A 21504-nucleotide genomic window follows, 5' to 3' on the forward strand; every position below is an offset into this window, starting at 1 on the left:
TTCTTTTCACTATGTAAAACAGGGGTGACCAATCCTCACTAAACCCTTTGATCATGGGTATCTTCCTCAAGATTACCCAGATAACGGCATCTCCATGAACCACTAGTTTAACTTGTCAGAATGACCTCCATTTACAAGTAGGCTCCGAACTTGATAAAGCCCACCTTCATATCAGGAGTCATCTTTTTGTTCGGCAGCTTTTGTCGCATTATTTCTGCTGCTGTGTTGTCCTTGTTTCATCCCCAGCATGTTATTCAGGAATCTTCCAATGAATTCTGTTTTCCGGTTTTAATAAAAGGTAACTGTGTTTGGCATAAAGGAGATGTGTTTTATCAGTGATCAGTCTACATAATGCTGTCTCCAATGCAGTCATGACCTTTGCAAATGACATTGATATGCAGCATTGCAATTGGCTGAGCTATGGAGTTAGCTGATGTCATCAATCATATATATTACATTGCTGACGGCTTTCCATTAAGCCACATGGAAACAGCATTAAAACAAAAGCAACTTTAATTTAGTACTTAAGTGGAAGGTAGACGTGCAAGTCTGTTAAGAATATGAAAAATAACACAGATATTTGATGATACTGATTAGAGTAGCCTTTGAAGTATGGGATTATTTGTGGATTCAGTGGATTCAGAAAGATTTCAGACTCTCCACTTTCTGCACACTTTAATGTGGTGTAGAGTCATTTTTAAATGGAATAAATGTGCTATTTTTGCCCATCAATCTGCGCTCAATAAGCCATAATGGCATGTTTTCAGAAAGGTTTACAGATTTATTCAAAATCTAAAAATTGAAGTTTTTCATTCATAGTATTCAGACCCTAAATTCAGTCATTTGTAGGAGTCCATGGTAAGTCTCTACAAGATTTGCACACCTGGTTTTGGGCAGTTTAGCCCATTGAATGCTTTCTGTATACAAAGTGTAAGGCTGACAATTGCTGTCCAATGTGATGGGTTCCTTTAGGGGCAGATCTCTGGAGAACATGAGCCACAAAATTATGTGAATATTCATGAAGTGATGTGCTGCTAAAATTTAGGAGATCAAGACACTCAGTATCAGCAGTCCTCTCCTGGGTGTATGTAGAGAAAGAAGAGTTGGTGTTGACAGCTTGGTAAATTAATAGCCAAGCTTTAGAAATGATCATAGAGCTCAGAGGATGCCAGCTGAGGTGTAATGTGATCTCCGTGTTTAGTCTCACTTCGGCCAGTAACACTCCGGTGTCCCATTCAATCTGGGATTCTGTTGCTGCCTAGCTGGGCTCCAGTTCCCCCAGGACCTTGACTTGAATAAATTCATGAATGGATTTTTTTTTATGCATGTTAACTGTTAAGCAACCTCTGTTGCCTATTATTTCAACAGTGGTGCTTTGGCTCCACACAAATTTAAAAAATTAAAAATAAGAGTAAGTAGGGGGGTGCATGGTACCACTTTGGCTACCACTTCTGAAATAACATGTCCAGAGTGCTAGCTTCTGATCTCAGTTGGTCTGGAGTTTCTACATTTTCTCTCATCCATGTAGGTTTTCTTGCATACTTTTATTCTCTCCCACATCCCAAAGCTACACATGTACTATAGTGGAGACGTCAATGAACTTTAAACCACAAGGTCTGTGGCTCAGTTGCTGCTGCTGATTTGCCCACCTTGAGTAACCAGCCTGCGCTCCAACTATAAAACACAAACCGCTTTAGAGTTGCCTGACCTGCAGGAGGTGTCAGCTGAATATATAATAAGAGAAATAATTGTTTTTTCTTAAAAGATCTTATCTGAGCTTAGACTGACGTCCCACCCGGTGTTCAACCCAGCCTTGCACTTGAAGTTTCTGGGACAGCCATTGGTACCTTATAATCTTATATATAAACATATACGCGTGGAAGTGTGTGTGTCTGTCCGGCCCGGAAGTGAGAGGTGGAGTCGGAATAAGGGCTCCACCACCAAGGAAACGGAAAACTCGCTTAGCCATTAATACAAAAGCGAGGCGAGCACATTGGCAAAACAAAACCTCCGAAGAAAGACAAAGTTGCTTAGCTGCTAACATCAGCAAAACAGTATCCCTTTCACTTTTCCTCCCACCGCTAATGCATAAGCGATGCAAAATGAAACCTAGGAGAGGAGAGAGACGCCCAGAGTAGTTCCTTTCAATTACCTGACATCTCTATATTTCAATTTTTTTTCTAACGATTTCAATAGTTTCTAGGACCCCGGGCTTTTTACAGCACGGGCTTACACAGCTAGTATACTAAAAAAGTTTAGAAAACAGATGGATGGAAAAATATAGTAGAACTAAAAAAAAGTATAACATTTATTAAAAAGTTTGAATTATATAAATAGTTTTACAGGATTTGTATGTCAGTATTTTAACAAGCTACAGTACTGAAGCCAAGACAACATATCTCATGATGGCAGTCATCTGAGAATAGACGTCTTACCACTGGCATCACATAACGACTGCCAAAGGGAAACTCTTTTGAATTATGAAAGAAGTGTTCACATTTCGGTTAAAGCCAAAGTTTCCATCTTTTCTGTATTTATCCAAGGATGTGCACGAACCTCTCAGTGTAAAGGAAGCACTTCTAGTTCAAATGAAGCGGGGCCTCCTTTGCATTTCCTGAATTTGCCTTTTGTCTTTTCTTTCAGTAGTCTCATTAATTTACATTGAGATTTGCATTTAACTTTTACTTTTTTGCAGATGGTACATGTAAAATAGAAAAAAAAACATTGCAGTGTCTGATGCTTGGAAGAAAAATAATTTTTGCTACTAAGAGTTTGACTTGCAAATCAAAGTGTCATGGGGTGGCCTTGCTGCAAGGTGACGTGTCAAAACAAATTAACAGAGCGGTTTATCTTCTCTTTTTCTAAAGGCGAAAGCTGACAAGGGGCCAAGATTGGTTCTTATATTTTGGATGCTTTGAGATCTCCCTGTCTTTATTCGTCCGTTGTTTGTTCCACTATCTTTTTTATCCTTTGCATGATTCCTTTCAGCATGATTAGTTTTTTTTTTTATATTCCTAATTACTGTGATGCCCAGTGCTGTTACGTTGACATCAGTGCTCATTTCTTGTGATGGATTTTGGCATCTTTTGAAGGGTGGAGGACAATAACGAGTCAGTTTTCGTTTTATAGCCACCGTCATTGTGGATATTCAGAATCCTTTCCAACTCATTAGTACATCTCAATCAGATTTTATTTTATATAGTTCCTTACACTAAGCAGGAAACTCAATGATGCAGTACAGAAAGTATATATTTCACTGGAGGACAGCCCAGTATGTCTTCCATTTACAGCTTGACAGAAGAAGCATTGGAGCTCAGTGGCCATTTCTTTTCAAATTCAGTTCGGTTCAGTTCACTTTTATTTTTTTGTGTAGCATTCTTCACTGAGTGCACATGTAAATGCAATTCCAAACTTTACAAATTACTAGTTAAATACACATAAGGACACAGATTTGTTTAAACATACAGGAAGATATAGCAGTTGCAAACAAATAAACATAAGAAGTATCTATCTCTGAACAATGGGGAAAGGAAAAGAAAAACTCCAGTCAGAAATATCCCTGGAGAAAATCAACCTCTGGGGGTCCGCACTCAGTTATAACAGACAAAGTCAGCCATAGTCAACAAAATCTGTGTATTGTATTGTAGAGCCCATGTGCCCAGACCTGAGAGGGACACGCTCGGCAGGTCTGGATACAGACTGTCCAAAAGGGGCAGGAATATCTGGAGAAGCTGGCTATAAAAGCAACTCCGGGAGAAACGTGTTGGGGGCAGTGAGCACTTAGGATGCATCTCCTGATAGCCAGCCTCGGTTGTGGACCCTGGCCTTGTGTCAGCTCACAGAACAGAGGGAAAGTGTAGCATATGAATCCCGGTGGTGTGTATATGTGGACAAAGGGACAAAGCAGCGTGGTGGGAGCGTCCACTGAAGCATCCAACAGTCCTCTTTTTATTAAGTGGCATAAAGTGGCAACTGTGAAGCACACTCAGATGAGATCGAGCTTTCAAAATAAATCTGTGGTCATCATTACAAACAACGTAGAACGAGTAACAGATTTAAAAAGTTTACTCTTTCTAAAGCCTGAAACTCCACTGGGCCTACATAAACATTTTTTTGGCCATTCTGGTAGGTGGTCTGGTTATCCCATGTTGCCACCTCTCAACCACACAAATCAGCACAGCCACTTCTGTCTCTCTTTTTGTCTTCTCTGCCTGCAAACCTCACCTTCAGTAACGCATCTCTCGACTGTTCTGCGAGGATAACCTGCACAGTACGAAGTTTAAACAGAATGGGAGATCGATGGCAAGTCTAAATGCAATAAAACGGAGGCAACACTGCAAAATGGCAGCAATGAAGCGAAAATAAAATTTAATGACTATGCTGTAAAGAAAGAAAATCATGAAGAGAACTCATTCCCCAGTGTCAAAAACCACCATCAGAAGTTGGAAGGAAAATGTACTTAGAGAGTTATAAATTTGTGCAATGTCATGAATAATAACTTTGACTCTACAATCAAAAGGCCAGGCAAAGTGGGTCAGTGATGTTTTATAAATGTCCACGTCCACCAGCCCACAGTGACACTTAGTGTTCCCCTAAGATCTGTTAAAAAATAAATTAAGCTGCATCTTGAAGTCACACACATATTGTAACACAGAGTATTCACGTCACTTTCAGGAAAAAAAAATAAATTGTGAGTTTGTACCTTAAAAAATGCTGCTGATCTCCTCACCTCAGTGCATTTTCACCTCTTGGTAACCTTTGACCCCCATGGATGTGGTTTCTTATGGCTCATTTGTGAAGTCTGAGAGTGACTTGAGCACTTTGGGTAAGATTTACACAAATACACCCCTCATTTTGTACCCATGCACAGACATGCTCATCCACATGCCGACTCACACTAATTTGGAGTTGCCAATTCAACAAGTCTTCCTGTCTTTGGGGTATGAGAGGAAACCACACGCTAACTTGGGGAGAACATACAAACTTCATGTAGACAATGAATGGGCAAAACATTCAGTCCCAGGACAGCATTAATGGCTGTTCTCCCATGCCGTGCTACATAAGAGCTACTCATCCATACACCACTTGCTTTGCTAGTAAACCACATTCCCATTGTTAATACGGCACTACTTCATTTTTCAGACCATCTCCTTTCAATACCAAGTTTCAAGTGTAATGAATCACCTGGATAATGTTTGGAGTTGCTCTAAGATTCAAAAACGGGCAATCTGGTACACTTTTTCTTTAATTTTTAGGGTTCAAGTTGGTATGCTTACATCACATTTAAATGCTACAAATCATAATTATCAAAGAGGGTTAATGGGAATGGTAAACACTTGATTTTTTTCAGTTCAATTTCATAACCTGCATGTAGTTAACTTAAAAGCATATTTTTGTAAGAACAGCAATGCTGCGTCAAAACAGCAAGAGACACATGCGTGGTTTTGTGGTATTGTACTTACTTTTTTTTTTGCATGGAAATTCCATCCAAGCTGGTCACTGTAAAGGGACAAGCAAAAAATAAAAATAGAAATAGCACTACCAAGAATCTGTGATAAAATGTATTACTCCTAGTGTCTGTTTGTTGCAAAAGTTGTTTTCAGAAATTGAAACCTTTGCTTCCAGCTGTTCGTTGGTCTTTAAAATTATTTACTTCCATATTCTGGGGTTTTGAAGGTCAAGGAATCTATTCGTAATATATTATTTTTTACTCCTATGTGTTTTTGCCAGTGTTAAATGCGATTCACATTCTCCCAAGGCAATTTTTGTTTTTCTTATGGGGGATGTCATTTCTTTATACCAACAGCAATATGCCTGCATAATGCTTCACTTAAGCTGTAACTCAGAAGTTTTCTTTCTTTTTAAATTTTCTTATTTTTTTAGGCATTCTGGTGTGTGCTCAGACCATAGTGTGTTTATATATAATTTATATACTGTGATGGGTGGCTATGGTCCTTTCCCGACCGGGAGGCTAATAAACGGAAAGGACCAGAGGAGCAGATGTGCACAGGACACTGTCTTTTGATTCGCACAGGGCGCAATGGGCGTTGGAGTTTGCTGCAGCCCTGTTGAGATCTGTGGGGGCCTCCAGGGGGAGCCTCAGAACCCTACATTGGGTTTCCACCACACCTGGGAGTACTTCCAAATAACGCTGATGAGCCACCAGAAGTGCTCCTAGGTGCACCATGAGGGGAGCCACCTCACTTCACTCAGAGAGCCAGAGTCGGGATGAAGAGGATAAAGCTTGCCAGAAGAGGCGAAGAGAGGGAAAGAGAAAAAAGAAGAAGAAGAAGAAGAAAGAAAGAAGGCAAAGACAGCGTGCTGTATTTATTGTACTGTGCTGCTTTGGAGAGCGAGGGAGAAGCCCTTCCCCTTTTAATAAATGTGTTTTGTGTGCTGTACTTGTACCTGGTTCCTGTCTATGTTGGGTTTTTGGGGGCTGATGCAACCCCTGCAGGCCACAATGTATATTGTATTGTGTATACCACATAGCTCTCATTTGAAACTGCAAGACAAGGCACTGTATTTTAAAAAATTATTTAAAAAATGCTTCAATTAAGAACATAATTTCTCATAATGAATTAATGTACCATGATTGTAATAGAACAACTTTGATTTGAACAATCTGGTGATTTTTCCAGTACAGAATGTTGGCTGGCATGTGGCATGAGGTGAAAAGGTGACCACCTCAGGTAACTTTCTCTTTTTTAACATTACAAAATAACAATACAAGAATTACATATCCTAGAGTAAGCTAGAAAAATATGGCGTGAAAAATCCTTGCCAGTTGCATTGACTCTATAACTTACTGCTGTTAACAGTGTCTCAGTGATTTAAATCCGATATGACCGCGTACTTGTATCTATCCTCAATGTGGAAAATTAATAAAAATCAATAAATCAGACAGATGCAACCAAATAAACAAAAATTATGACTTCAGATTCTTCACCTTGTGAGATGTTTGCGAATGGCCCAAAGACGCTTTGAACTGAATTATCTCTGCTTAATCTGACTGCAGTACTCGCTCAGAAAACGTGCTTTAGCTGTGATGTTTCAGAAAAAAAACTGGCAATTGAGTTGTATCTATTAGCATCTATTTGTTTTTTTTTTGCATTTCACATTTCCATAAAACAAGCAAATCAATTTCACAAGTGAAAATAAAATTTTTAAACTGCTAAGGCAGTTCTCTATTTAACCTACGCATTCTGCCAGGCAACTTACAGTTAATGGTAATAATATCATTATATTTTATTATCCTGTTCAATAGACTACAACCATATTAATTATATTTAGGCTCTTGAACTAATTTGAATAGCCTAAAAAAATTACTAAATTTACTGAAAATAAAGTTTAATGTTTATCACTAATCATTTACCCATTATCTCTGTTTTTGTATCTTCACTTGAACATGTAAATAAGGCAATATCATCATCCAATCAAAGCTTGGCATCGATTTTTTCCAGCTAGGGAGAACAAGTACAGGAGCAGGAGTATAATCATCAAATCATTGATGATGGTGCACTAGAGAAGAACAGGATTTTTAATGCAAGCATTAATGTTAGACCATTATACTGATTACACCATTTTGTAAAATGGTGTTATTTATGGAATTTGTTTAAGGTGGCAGTCACAATGTCCGTTAAAAGTCTCTTAAATTAAAACCACTTGTGTTTTGTTGAAAAGAGCAGGTGTCTTTTAACTTGCAGGACAGTTTGAAACAGCCGAGTTATTTAGAGAAGTATGAAGGAAGAACAACACAACCAAGTTTCATTTCGCATTCTGTTTCATATTATTCATTTATATTGTTTTTTTATCCTTATTTTGTGTGTTATTGTTTGAAATTTAATTTTAATGGAAATTTTATTTTTTGTCCCATGTTCACTGAGTGCACTGTATCACGAAGCCCGTTTAGAAATGCATATTGTATGTAATTAAGCGCATCGTTTCATTCTGTCTCTAGTGTGGAGGTGGGTGGTTTTGTGGGGCAGGACGTTTGAGTTAGTGGTGGGGTGTGAGATGAGCAGCAAAAATGCACCTTGACTAAGGAGGTACATTATAACACACCAGCACTGTATGGACCCTAGATTTTTAATTTGCTGAGAGGAGTTTTATGGGTAGTAAAGTTTATGAGTGCCAAAATGACACAAAGGTGTAATAGAAAAACTCAGGAATAAGTGGAAAAAAAACACATTTCTAACCACAGAAACGCTCTGCATGACAGGTCTCACCAACTATAATAGAAAAACCTAGTATGTCACATCTTTTAAGTTTTGAGCAAATTGAGAAAATCATATCACCCCTACAATTAATTATCTCTAGGTTTACTTTTTCCTGAGCTTCACATAAACAATATTGCTTTTTTCATGAAGCATTTAAATTACGTGATTATAATCCGACGTTTTCATGGGTAGGCGGTCTTTCCTCATCGGTCAGTGGAGTTGCTAGGTTTTTGTCATGCATTATGTAAAATACTGTGTACATACTAGCTTCTTGCATCATGCTATTACTGGAATATTTAGCCATCACCACTACCTTATAACATCAGAAAAAGACCTAGTAACTCCAAAAACTAAAAAAAACAACTCAATTTTGTTCAAAAATGGCAGTTATTTTGTCTTCCCATTTCATGTAAGAGATGCTCCATGTCACCAAAGAACTAATGGGAAGCCAAAGGAACTCCTCCGGTTCTGGCAGGCGACAGCTTTAATTGTCCCCCATGGGACAGAAAGCCCTTAAACGACAAGTGAAGGATTGTTTAAATGTGTCTGCTCTCTCGATGTGCAAAGCCAGTTTATTAATTTCTGTTTTCCTTTACTTAATGTTGTTTTCCTTCAAAAATCCAAATATTGGCTCACTAGCTAAAGAGAGAAAGCTGGGAAAAAAGGGACGCATGGGTTCAAATCTCATCTCTGCCTGTTTGTTTAATGCTGTGCAAATCAAGTCAATGTAACAGTCAGTTCAACTCCCTGTGTTATAATAGCATGCACTTTTATTTCTGAAAAATTGTAATGTAAGGCACCTTATGAGGGTGCTCATCATGAAAGGCTTTATATACTTAAATATATATGAGAGATTTCTATTTTTCTGACATTTCTTTTTGTTTCAGCTGTAATTTAAAACTCAAATGACTGTTTCGATTACCCACACAATTCTTTCATGTGGTATTTGCTTGGACGCTTTCACCATTTTCAAACATTCTCTCTTTTCAAGCTCAAGTATCAGTGTGCCTAGCTGATGTCTGGCTCTTAGCCTATCACTGGGGGAGGTTGTCAGGCTGTGCATCCTTCAAGGGATTCAGATGGTTCCAAACTGAACACATATCCTGCTTTTGTTTCCAGCCAGGTCTAAGAGCATGGTGATGGGGGACACATCCAGAAGTAGCAGTCGGCCTTCCTCCCCCAGCCTGAATGAAAAGGTCCTTAAAGCTGGATGGCTAAAGAAGCAAAGAAGTATAATGAAGAACTGGCAGCTTCGCTGGTTTGTGCTACGGATGGATGAGCTCTGCTTTTACAAAGATGAGGAAGAAACCAAACCTCAGGTAGTCTTCCCAGAATTTCTCTAAACATTTTATAAAAAAAAAAAAAAAAAAAGCAAAACTGATCTTTCCTGGCTTAGTGTAGACCATTTCCCTTTCCTTGCAGACAACTTGCTGACTGAGAAGCTGAGCCTGCTGTTTTTCTTAATCTAAGTAATAGAATGTCAATTAAGATAAACTGTCAATGAGCTGATCTACAGCAGCAGTGGATTATGGAACATCCAGAAATAGAATTATGGATACATCTTGCGCTCACCGCTACCTCCCGTGCCGATTAGCTATTACTTGGTATCACAGTGCATTAGGCCATTTAGGAGCTGTCTGATGCTCTACTGTCCCTCTGCATGAGGCTGCACAGATACAGATGATGGGTGTGACATGACAGGCTCTACTTCTAAATTTAAATGGACTGATACAATGTATCTTTGCCCATCAGTCATTTAATTTCCATCAGGGTGCTTGTTGGAAGCCAAAGGAAGATCTAATCAAAGTGTCTCGCACCAGACTGCAGTCATTGTGTATATCTGAGATATAATCAGACCTGGGGTTGATTAGTAACACAAAAGTTAGAAAGAAAGATAAAGGAGTGGTTGGAAGGATTCTGGGAAACCATCCCAGTTTCACTGCAATATTTGTATGACACTAAGTAGTGCAATGTGTTACATGGCCTTTGAATTTCTAAACTGCATACAATAACAAACCACTTTGAAACTAGGTCCCTCGTGCTAAAAATGATTTATTGCACATGTTGAATGAAAGGGGGTCAAAATATGACAAATTCTTGGTGGTTTATTGTCAAAAAACAATTGGGTGGAAGGAACAACAAAAAAAAACAAATATCTGACAGTAACAACTTATAAGCAAACCAAGGATCCTTCATCCTCTCTCAACCCCTTAAAATGGCCCTGTGTGCCAAACAGGATGGCTAACTCTCTTGTCTACATTAGAGTACTTCACGCAATCACTTCTCAAATGAGCACTTGCCTTTAATCGCCTTCTGACTCCTCAGGTAGCTGCCCAAGAGTTAAGTTCCAATACACAGTAGGTGTTAACCATCTTCCTGGTTTACAAAACTCTAAAAGAGGCGTCACGTCCAGACCAGGGGCCTCATGCATAATGCTGTGCGTAGAACTCACACTATAACATGGCGTAAGCACAAAAGCGGGAATGTGCGTACGCACAGAAAAATCCAGATGCAGGAATCTGTACGTACGCAAACTTCCACGTTCTTCCGCTACATAAATCCCGATCAGCGTGAAAAGTAACGCACGTGCACGCGCCTTCTGTCCTGTCCCAACTCCTCCCAGAATTACGCCTCTTTGAATATGCAAATCAATATAAATAGCCCTTAAGCTCAGCCTTCTGTAAAACAATGGAAAAAGCTTGGGGTAAAATATAAGAATTTCAGCGAATACCAAATGGAGGCAAAGGAAAAACGTACTATTTGTTGTTTTAAACAGTGGTATAATCAACAAAATTAAGTTGATCAAGTGACACAGAGTGCCGGAGAAACTCGAAAGCTCAAGTTCACAAAGTTGCACAGTGCCCGAAATAAAAAAGAAATCACATATCAAAGTCGCCGTGAAAAGGCGAGTCGTAGCCCACCGTCTGAGTGTCATATGAAAGCTTATTAGGGTACAGACAAAAAAAATAGGCACACAGTGGGAAAAAATCACGAAATGTCAACTTTAATCGTGAAATTTCCACTTTAATCACGTAGTTTATTTTGCCATTAAAGTAGAACATTATAAACTTCATCTTAAAATCATTTAATTTACTAGTTTCTCAAATCCCATTGTAACTAAAGTAGCACATTAAATGCTTTGTTCTGTATTTCATCTTCTATGTGTGTGAATCACTACCTGCTTCTTAAATGGGCTTTCTCTTTCTCCGACAGGACACAGAATCCATTACATTCGTGATATTACAGCTCTATGAATAAATTAAAATACTGAGATGTATACGTGATATCTTTTTCATGATGATAGGAGTTAAAGCATGTTATTAAACATGGGAACACGGTGGTGCAGTGCTTGTTCATGTCTCATGCAAGAGGCTTGCTGCGCCATGCGTAACCTTCGATGAAATAATTTATTGCAGCAGTACTGTCTCTTTCAAACATACTAACCTCCAATTCCTGTCCTTACTTTTCTTTCTCCAAATACCCAATCGCCACACAATCAGCTCTGTAATAGACGTGAAGCCATCTGTAAGCTCAGAACGCGATTCTTCAAAACTTTTAAGCAACATTGAAATATCTTCGTAGTACATGTTTAATTATTCTATCCGTCTATCCTTCCAGTGTCGCGTCAGCACCAGCAAGAATACAACGCAATGCAGGAACAATCCATGAACTAGCTAGCACTGCGGCACCGTGTCCTCACATGTTTAATTATTAACAATACAGATTATTTAAATGAAGTTAAAGTTTTATCTATATAATATAATCAACATATTTTGCTGCATTTCATCTTAAAAATGATATCGTCATCATATGTAGATACGCGCTTTATAAAGTGGCGCAGGTTGTGCAATATTATAACTGTAGTGCAAGTTTACAGTGCTGCGGTGGGTTGGCACCCTGCCCAGGATTGTTTCCTGCCTTGTGCCCTGTGTTGGCTGGGATTGGCTCCAGCAGACCCCCGTGACCCTGTGTTCGGATTCAGCGAGTTGGAAAATGGATGGATGGATGGATGGATGGAAGTTTACAGTGAGGTGATTGTACTTATAAGTACAAACAGTTCTACAAGGAGCACTTGATGGACTGATTTAGTGCGTTTATAGTTCTTGGGATGAAACTTTTTCTAAACCGCGAAGTCCGTACAGGAAAGTCTCTGAAGCGTTTTGCCATGGCTCAGGCAGCGTCTGCTTCATGCTGTATCCCGATAATTCTCTTTCCGATCAGCTGCTGCTGTGATTCCCCAATCAGATACAGTGATATAAATACACCGAGTGGTGCAGTGAGAGTAATATAGATCTGCTGTGGCAACCCTTAATGGGAGCAGCTGAAAGAAGAAGAAGATGCATTGAGAGTAACAACGCTAAAGCAGTTATTGTATTTGGAATACTATGGCTATTCCCTGGACCATTATATTGCTGCAGGTTAATTACAATCAGATGCATTACACTAATAAACAATATGCAGTTAGTTTCAGTGTATTTATAAAGCCCTGTCAGGAATGTGGATCTAAGAAAGAAAGCGTGACCACGCAGGAACAGTAGCACTGCTTTGACGCTGGGTGTCGCCAGTCTGCAAAACCAAGCGGAGAAATTGCGTACGCCAGGGTATGAGGTACCGTGGAAAAGTGCGTGGCTTTACACGAAGTTTAGGTTTTATACATCGCGATTTGAGCGTGGAAACGTTCGTACTCAACATTTCTGTGTGTACGCACCGTTTATACATGAGGCCCCAGGCCTCAAAGCTCCGAGGTGGCCTAGTGTTGGGTTACAGCCAAGGTATTTTGCTGTTGAGAATAGCAGTATGTTGAGAGAAGGAGTTCCAGACATGATAATAAGGTGTCAGGCCCACAAACGTGGGTCAGGACCTTCATTGACCAACCCAGAAGGGGCTCACCCCAAGGTGGCAAGTCCCAAACTGCTACCTTAGGTTAGGTAGACTTTATTATTCCACAGGGAAATATGTTTGCAGCAAGAAAGCACAAAGCGTGAGGCACTGTTACACAGAAACAAAAAAAAAGAAAAGAACCAAGACGCAACAGCTGCAAACCAGTACTATTATATGCACACACGCTCAAGATTAGTACAAAGAAGAATTACCTTTAACACTACACAAAATTAAAATTCAGAATTCAACAGCATCCCTACAACTAACAGAATTCCAAATTTTTATAGCTCAAGGAATAAAACAGTTTTTAAATCTGATATTCTTGACCCTTGAGAACCTAGATCTACAGCCAGATGGGGACAGATGAAATTAGGAAAAAGAGGACAATGGCTACCGTCTGACAGAATCAAGCTGGCCTTCTTTCTAACCCGTTTGTAATACGGCTCAGTGACAGAGGCCTGCTGCAAAGCAATCATCTTACTGCTAATTTTTGCAATGTTGTTCAGATAGCTTATATTCTTAATGCTGAGGTTGCCAAACCAACATAAAAAATCAAAGCAAATGTAACAACACTTTTATAAGATTCTAGTTTTGTCAAAAAATCAAAAAGATAATGCAATAACACAAAATAATAACTAAATAACACAACACTCAATAAGAAATAATAACACTTCAATAGAAAGAGGGGCTATACTACCCCTCACTGAACAACATTTAGTCACTGACCTGTTGCTCAATACTCAAACTCCTCACCATGGAATGCTTGGGACATGACAACATGTTTTTGGACACATCCTTAACACAGCAAGTGTGACACATTCTGGGTGACTAACTGCATCCTCTGTAAACCACTGCCTGCGTAGGGGGACATGCACACAATGTGGGGTTGAATGCGCCTCAGTAGGCCATTCAGTGCTTGTATGATGATGGCGTAATGTACAGTACCATCAACCATGGGGGTTGACCCAACAGTAGTAATCTCTGCACATAAACCTTCTCTGGTCCAGTAATTCTTCCCTTTGCTCTTGTCTTTTTATGTGCCAACTGCTCTGTATGTTGGTTTTTGTGTAATTTAGACCATTTTTTTTTTCGGTCAGAGTGTAAATTTAATCACATCACATCATGGACTACCCTGTTTAATGTCGGTGAGTTCTTGCTGTTAGGATGGATTTTTTTACACAAGAGACCAGGAAGGGAGTGATTTGAGGTGGGGCTGGTGCTCAAGTTATGAATGTTATGGCTGAGCCAAACAAAAAAACTGAAGAGAGGTTTGGGACTAGGAAATGAAAACAGGTCAAAGATCAAAGTGAAAAAGGACAAAGAGATTGAAGATAATAAAGCCAAAATTGTTAAGCTAACTTGTAGTAGAAAAAGGATATGCAAGAAAATTGAAATTAGAAATCAGAACTCAGCAGCACAATGCATTTATAAGGCTATTATTTTTTTATATCCAAATATGAATAAAAAAACACATGTTGATCTGTTACATAACTTATCACGCTAATGATGTCAACACATCGTGACATGCAAAAACACACCCTGGCAACAGGGGCTAGTGCCTTGACAACAAATTCAAAAAGCAGTGTATTGAAAAAGAAAATAGCTTCATGATAAGTAAGGTACATAACAGAAAATGAAACACATCTTTTCATAGAGAAAAAAGGTACAAAAGTAGCATTTAAACAAAAAAAAATGTAAATAAGACTCGAAAAAGTCCAGAACAGAATTTGAACAATACTGACATTCACAAGAACGGTGTCACGAACTTGAGAGTCACAAAGCACGAAAGTCCTAAACTATGACTCAGAAATGCCTCGTATGGGGGAAGTTATTTTCAGTTTGAAACAAAAAGTGCAATGAAAGCTCTTTATTAAAAAAAAGACTTATTTTAACAAATGGTCAATGGAGCAAAAAATAGACTATGAAGAGCACAAAGGTACAGAAGGCAATGCTTTTTAAACAGGCAATCACAATAGCAAACAAAGTCTCAATAGAAAATCCAAGAATGCTCAAAAAACAGAGCAGAGAGGTCAAAAATGCAGTAATAAATTATATATATAATCAAAAAACACAATATATAAAGAGATACAATACAATACAATTTGTTTTTGTATAGCCCAAAATCACACAAGAAGTGCCGCAATGGGCTTTAACAGGCCCTGTCTCATGACAGCCCCCCAGCCTTGACTCTCTAAGAAGACAAGGAAAAACTCCCAAAAACAAACCTTGTAGGGAAAAATGGAAGAAACCTTGGGAAAGGCAGTTCAAAAAGAGACCCCTTTCCAGGTAGGTTGGGCGTGCAGTGGGTGTCAAAAGAAAGGGCTCAATATAATACAATACAATACACAGAACAGAACAAATCCTCAGTACAGTATAAAAATAAAAATTTTAGAAGTACGGAGCAGAATTTAACAGTAGATGATATCACATAATAAGATTTGGATATATTTAGAGTCCTGGAGACCTCATCCATCAAGCTGCCTCCCCCATTTGGCCATTCCATGGCTGAAACAGTGCTGGGCCAGCCAATCTGATGAAAGGACCCCTCTTTCCCACGATTCCTGCGATCCTCCATCAGGGACGACTTTACCTTAGGCAGGCAAAACAACTTGGCAGGTGGGCCGTGGCACCAAGTGCCTCATTTGAGTACCAAAAAGAGAAACAGAATAGGTGAGGGTTAGTATCCAATTATAACTATCATGTTACTTATGTTTTAGTGCTAATGACTAACAACAGAGATGCAGTCTGTACAGTTAATCAGCAGCTCTAGTCAGGATATGCTAAACTGAAGTAGTGAGTCTTCAGCCGGGATTTAAAAGCTGAGACCGAAGGGGCATCTCTTATAGTAGCAGGCAGACCATTCCACAGTTTAGGGGCCCTGTAACTAAAAGCTCGACCTCCCACTCTTATTTTATTAATCCGTGGAATCATAAGCAGACCGGCATCTTGAGATCTTAATGTGCGCTCTGGTTTGTAAGTCATGATAAGTTCAGACAAGTTTGCCGGACCTTGGCCATTTAATGCTTTATATGTTAAAAGGAGGATTTTGAAATCTGCCTCTGATCTGCTCTCTGAGATATTATCACCACCACAACCGTATGTACAATGAACTGCAAGGGACTGTGGGTTATCCCAGCTTTTATAGGACTGACGGCATTCCCTTGATGATTATGGGCAGGTGGCCCCACCTCTCGAGGCACCACTCACAAAACACATGGCACATAATAAAGGATGCTTAAATATAAAGAAACTAAATAATAAACAAATTTAACATAAACACTGAATAAAACAGACATAAACATAAAATTTGAACCCTAGTTGAAAAGTAATAAATTGGTAGTGTTGTTGTAATGGCTTCTTTAGGCTGAAAGCAGAAGAGGAACATGGTTAGGATACTGGGTAATTTTCAAATCCTTCCCCCGTACCCTTGAAATTGGTCCCAATAAAACAACCAAACCCCTTGTGTGTGACACACAACACGCACACACATGTGTTTATGGAACTAGGTGTAGATATGTGCATATAATATTTTCTGTCACATTATATTGAATCAGACAAAAGCTTATACTGAATACACTTGAGATGTCAACAGGAGAAGTCTGATGCTCCAAGGTACTATTAGAGAGGCTGTGGACATATTTTAAGTAACACATGAGTTATAAATGCAGGACAGCGAGGTAACAAATTAGGGATGCCCTCAGCAGTGCACATATCACCAGTGCCGTGAAGTCTTGAGATAAACAAGGGTCAAAAATTGTACTTGCTGCCATGTCTTATGGAAGCGGCGACCACTCTTTTGGGCGCTGAGGTTTCTTTCTCTGATATCTAAGAATTATGCAATATATGTCTATTAATTTACAGATCTAAATCACAAAACATTTGTTTTAGGAAATTTATGCATTCGGTTTGGAATCTTCAGTAGGTATTTGTAACCACAAAGGGACGCCACTGAGCGCCAACCCACAGACTAAATGTAACCCAATACAACTCTGGGTTCAAAAAAAGGGTTTTTATTTGTTACTAACATGTTCCAAATAAGCACCAGCCAAAATTGACACAAGAAAAACAATGAATTTCTTTTTCTCTTCCTTCCTCCAAGTGAGTGTTGCCTGCTGCCTCCCCACTCTGACTCCCTAAGGTGAGGCTGTGGGCTCCTTTTAAATTGGACTTGAGGCCCAGGACATTGGTCATCCATAGTGCTTCTGGTTTGTGTGAAAGACAGGGTAGTCCTACCCCGGCAGTACCATCTGGTGGGACCCAAAGACCCTGACAGGTCTGTGTTTCTGGACTCAAATTCCCATACTACCCTGTGGGTGTCCTAACTGAGTTCAGACCAGAGGGAAACTGCCTCCTGCAGTGCTGGGGAATAAACTGCTCTCAGTGTGCACTTTCACCCAGTCCATCTATTATTCTTTTGTCCACACTTGGGAAGAAGATAGTCAGGCATTCCAGCGGGGTTAAGTCTCCACTCCTGCTCTTCCTCCATTATGGCATCCTGGCTGGGCAAGAAATCATCCTATATCCTGGCCAGGATGCCTGTCCTCCCTCCATGGCACTTACATTGTACATGGAGTTAAGCCTCTACGGATCTGGTACACAATTACCAATACAACATAAGCTTAAGATATGTTGCATTATTATTATTACTTAAATTTTAATTAGACTTTTGAAAACCATTTGATTATGAGCTCTTGCATTCTAAATATACTGAAACTAGAAATGTGTTAAAGGAGGAGTGGCACAGCTCCTATAGAGCTGCTAATCATTAAAATTTAAAGTGATGGTTTCTCCTATTTTTGTCTCTTAAAAAAGGACATTCATTACAACTAAATCAATAATTCATTATTTCAAATAATGATGATTCATGGTTTTCCGTTAAATGCAACCCAAATGTAAAGCCAAAGAGCATTCTGAGGTATAAATAATAAAGGTTTGACAAGAAGGGAATTGTGTGGGCAAACTAATTTTAAGTGGGAAGCTTTAAAACAATAAAATACACTAAACGCATTTGGTTGAAGTTAATCATGTAAAAGGAATTCATATCTCTCCAATGGCTTCTTATTCGAAAAATTGAAAATAAGATAACAAAACATTCCATTCTCAGATGTGCTTATTCCAGTTAAAGGTGGTGGGTGGTTGAATCCTCTCCTGGTAGCTTTGGATTGTCCAAAAGTGCACACAGGGCACACACACACACACACACACACTCAATATGGTCAGTTCTAACTCACTATTTCATTCAATATGCATGTCTTTGGTCAAGTGAAACCAGATGAGAACATGGAGGGAACTCACAGACTTCACACAGACAGTGAATTACAATCCAGGTGGCTTGATGTGGTATTCTCCGGTGCTAACTAATGTGCCATCATGTTATCTAACGTGGTGTTTTTTAACAGAAGTAAAATAAAAAATGTCTAACACCTAATACACCATTCCACTGTGTAGTAAAAATAATTTGTCTCAAAAGACGTCATTTAGAGGTATATTCATGACAAAACAATTGTCTTTGTTTTCTTCACTGGTTACAGTAAGATTCGAACATTGGACTTCAATGTATTTTAAAAAATACATTTAATTTTTTTATACTATTTTTTGCCATGTGTGCGCCAAGGAAAGGAGGTAGTTGACCTTTATCAGATAGCTTTGCAGCCTCACAGCTCTTGGGTCTGCCTCTCTTATTGCCCATTTGTGTGAATTTTGCCCAAGGTTTCTTATTCTTTTTCTCCATGGACTCTGGTTTGCTCCTACATTCCCACCAAACACATGCTGGGGGGTCAGTGGGCAAGTCTTAGCCTGACACTATTCTATGATGGACTGGTACCATAGTCTGCCCATTGGTGCCAGGAGGTGACTCCAGCCCTCCAGATGGATTTGGCATATTAACTTTTGAGTTGTGCCCATAAAATATGACCAAACACTTGCAATCTCTGTATAACTTCTAGACAAGTATTCTAGAAAACTAAACTCTGTAAGAGATGGAGCAGGATGACATACATTAAGTGACTTTATCATCTGATTTAAAGTAACAGATTTAGCTAATGCTAGGGTGGTGCATAAAAACTTCCAAAAAATAGGAAGCTTGGTGCTATTAAACAAAATAAGCAGAGTACATCAATACAAATTATTTTATATTTGTTGCCTAGTTATAAATAAATGGGAAAAAACTCTTTGGAAATTCAACATAGCTAAACACTGGCAGTGATTTTCAACCATTTGAATTGACATGGTCTGGTGATGAGATCAGCAATTGCAGTCACCAAGTCTGACATAAAGTACCACCTGACTAGAAGTGATGTGATATGTCATTGGCTTAAGCCATTTGAGAGAACGTGATTGCTGATAATGATAATAATAATAAAGCAGATTTAGAAATAAGATCAATATATTGAATATGAATTTGAAACCTTGCAGAAATACATTTGCCTCCATCCTTAATAGTGACGCATAAGCACACAAACACCACCAGTTGAAACCCAAGAATCAATAGTGAGCCAGAGCGAGCATCTTGTGAAACTCAGCGTTACGTGAAGCAACATGGTACAGCCACCTGTGCCTATACACTGTGTACAATCTGTCTGTGCAGTTTTACTTAGTTGTTTAAATAAAAGCTGCTGTGGGATCACTAAAACACAATTTTAACTGTTCAATCCTCTTGCTTTCCTTCTCAGGGCTCTATTCCCCTACTTGGAAGTCAAGTGAATGAACTGCCAGTCAACCCTGATGAGCCAGGCAGACATTTATTTGAAATCGTACCAGGTAATAATGGTCAATATGAATGAATAAGTTACATATTAATGGTATGCTTCTCTTAAAAAATTATATGTGCCGCTGTTGTATGGCATTTTATTACTAAGTAAAACATGATTAGTAGTTTAACTGCATGTAGTAAATTTCAGTCCAGTCGTGCATCATATGGCTGACAAATGCACGTGTTACTCTGACTACTCCTTGGCCTCTGGGTTGGAAATTATTCTTTAATTGTTTGATGCTTTTGTTTTTCATGACATTGGAGAGTCGTGCTGTGTTGCTTGTTGGTTTCATTGTACTCTGCATACATGACAATACAGCCACTACTGTTCCTCTGACATGCATCCACATTTGGCTCCAGGTTGAGGTGCTTGCTGTGTGGACTTTGCATGGTCTCCTCACATTTACATGGCTTCTCTTCAAAGATTATTACTTTTCACGTGGTGTAGGGACATGCTGCAATGTGGATTAACAACCATAACTCACCAGTCTGATTGACTAAGTTTCTGCCATAACATCCTGAAAAAATCAGGGCCAATAATCATTCACCTAATTTACAAAGAGTGTTTTTACAAAGCAAGAAATGTAGAATCCGTATTAAAATGCGGTTCCACTATAGATCAGCAGATGGCAGACTGAGGTCATGTGGACACTTGGATTCAGACTACGAGGAGCCAGCATTATTTAATGTGTCAGAATTAGCAGCAACAGCTTGAACTGAAATGAGCTCCTTCTTTAATCTTTTTTACTTATTATTTCAATAATTGTGGTGTTCTCCTAAGTTTACTACAATGCATATACAATACAGACGTAAAACAGGGGGCCTTTTTTACCCCATAGGGAATAAAATAGACACCTCAGGAGGGGGGAACTACAGCCACTGACTACATAATTCACACAGAAGAGAAGAGTAACAGGAGACACAGGACACAACAGGAACCCTCTAGGATACAGCGATCATCATGTCTCTCTTTTCAAATCAAAGGGACATGGTAGTCATGTTCCAAAAAAACCCACAATTCAGTGCTATGGACTCAGCCACACAATATTTTAGAAGGAAAGGCACCTAGAGGTCTTTCTTTCTAATCTGCTCATCGATTCTTGTATGGACTTCACATAAGCACTTTTGTGGCAATGATGCTCATGGCGTAAATGGTTTGCACTCTTTCATACACGCGTCAAATATGTAATCTGCAAAAAGTTTAAATGAAAAGTCTATATTTTTCAAATTTCTTTGGAAATATCTAAGCAAGGAACAGCCTGTTCCATCCATTGCTTATCCAGCTCCAAGTCAGAGGGAGCTGGTGCCAAACTTGGCAGCCATAAACACTAGGCATGACCTGACCTGGATGAAGCACCAATCTATCAAAGGAAGCACACACACACACACACACACACACACACACACACATGTCTACTAACCACCTACTATCCTAGCCTGCATGTCTTTTGGATATTGAAAGGAAAACTGGAATAACCAGAAGAACTCAATGTGCACACAGAGAGAACACACAAACTCCACGCCAGCACCAGCTTTTAACCGATCTCTGGAACAGGGAGGGACAAAGCAATTTTACTTTATACTGAACTGGAAATAGGAAACTAATTTCCACAAAGCACAAGTTCTACAATGACATTGTCTTTTTGTTTTATT

The 21504-nt window shown here is 39.1% G+C and overlaps 1 protein-coding gene across 1 annotated transcript in view; it reads left to right on the forward strand.

Annotated features, from left to right (window-relative positions):
• Positions 1-21504, forward strand: part of LOC114647101 (rho GTPase-activating protein 22-like) — a 245640-nt gene that overhangs the window by 40536 nt on the left and 183600 nt on the right. The window contains exons 2-3 of the mRNA XM_028795627.2: positions 9339-9538; positions 19772-19859. Of these exons, the coding sequence (XP_028651460.1) occupies positions 9339-9538; positions 19772-19859 (288 nt within the window). The remainder of the gene's footprint in view (positions 1-9338; positions 9539-19771; positions 19860-21504) is intronic.

This window comes from Erpetoichthys calabaricus, chromosome 2 (genome assembly GCF_900747795.2).
Source record: "Erpetoichthys calabaricus chromosome 2, fErpCal1.3, whole genome shotgun sequence".
Lineage (NCBI taxonomy): Eukaryota > Metazoa > Chordata > Cladistia > Polypteriformes > Polypteridae > Erpetoichthys > Erpetoichthys calabaricus.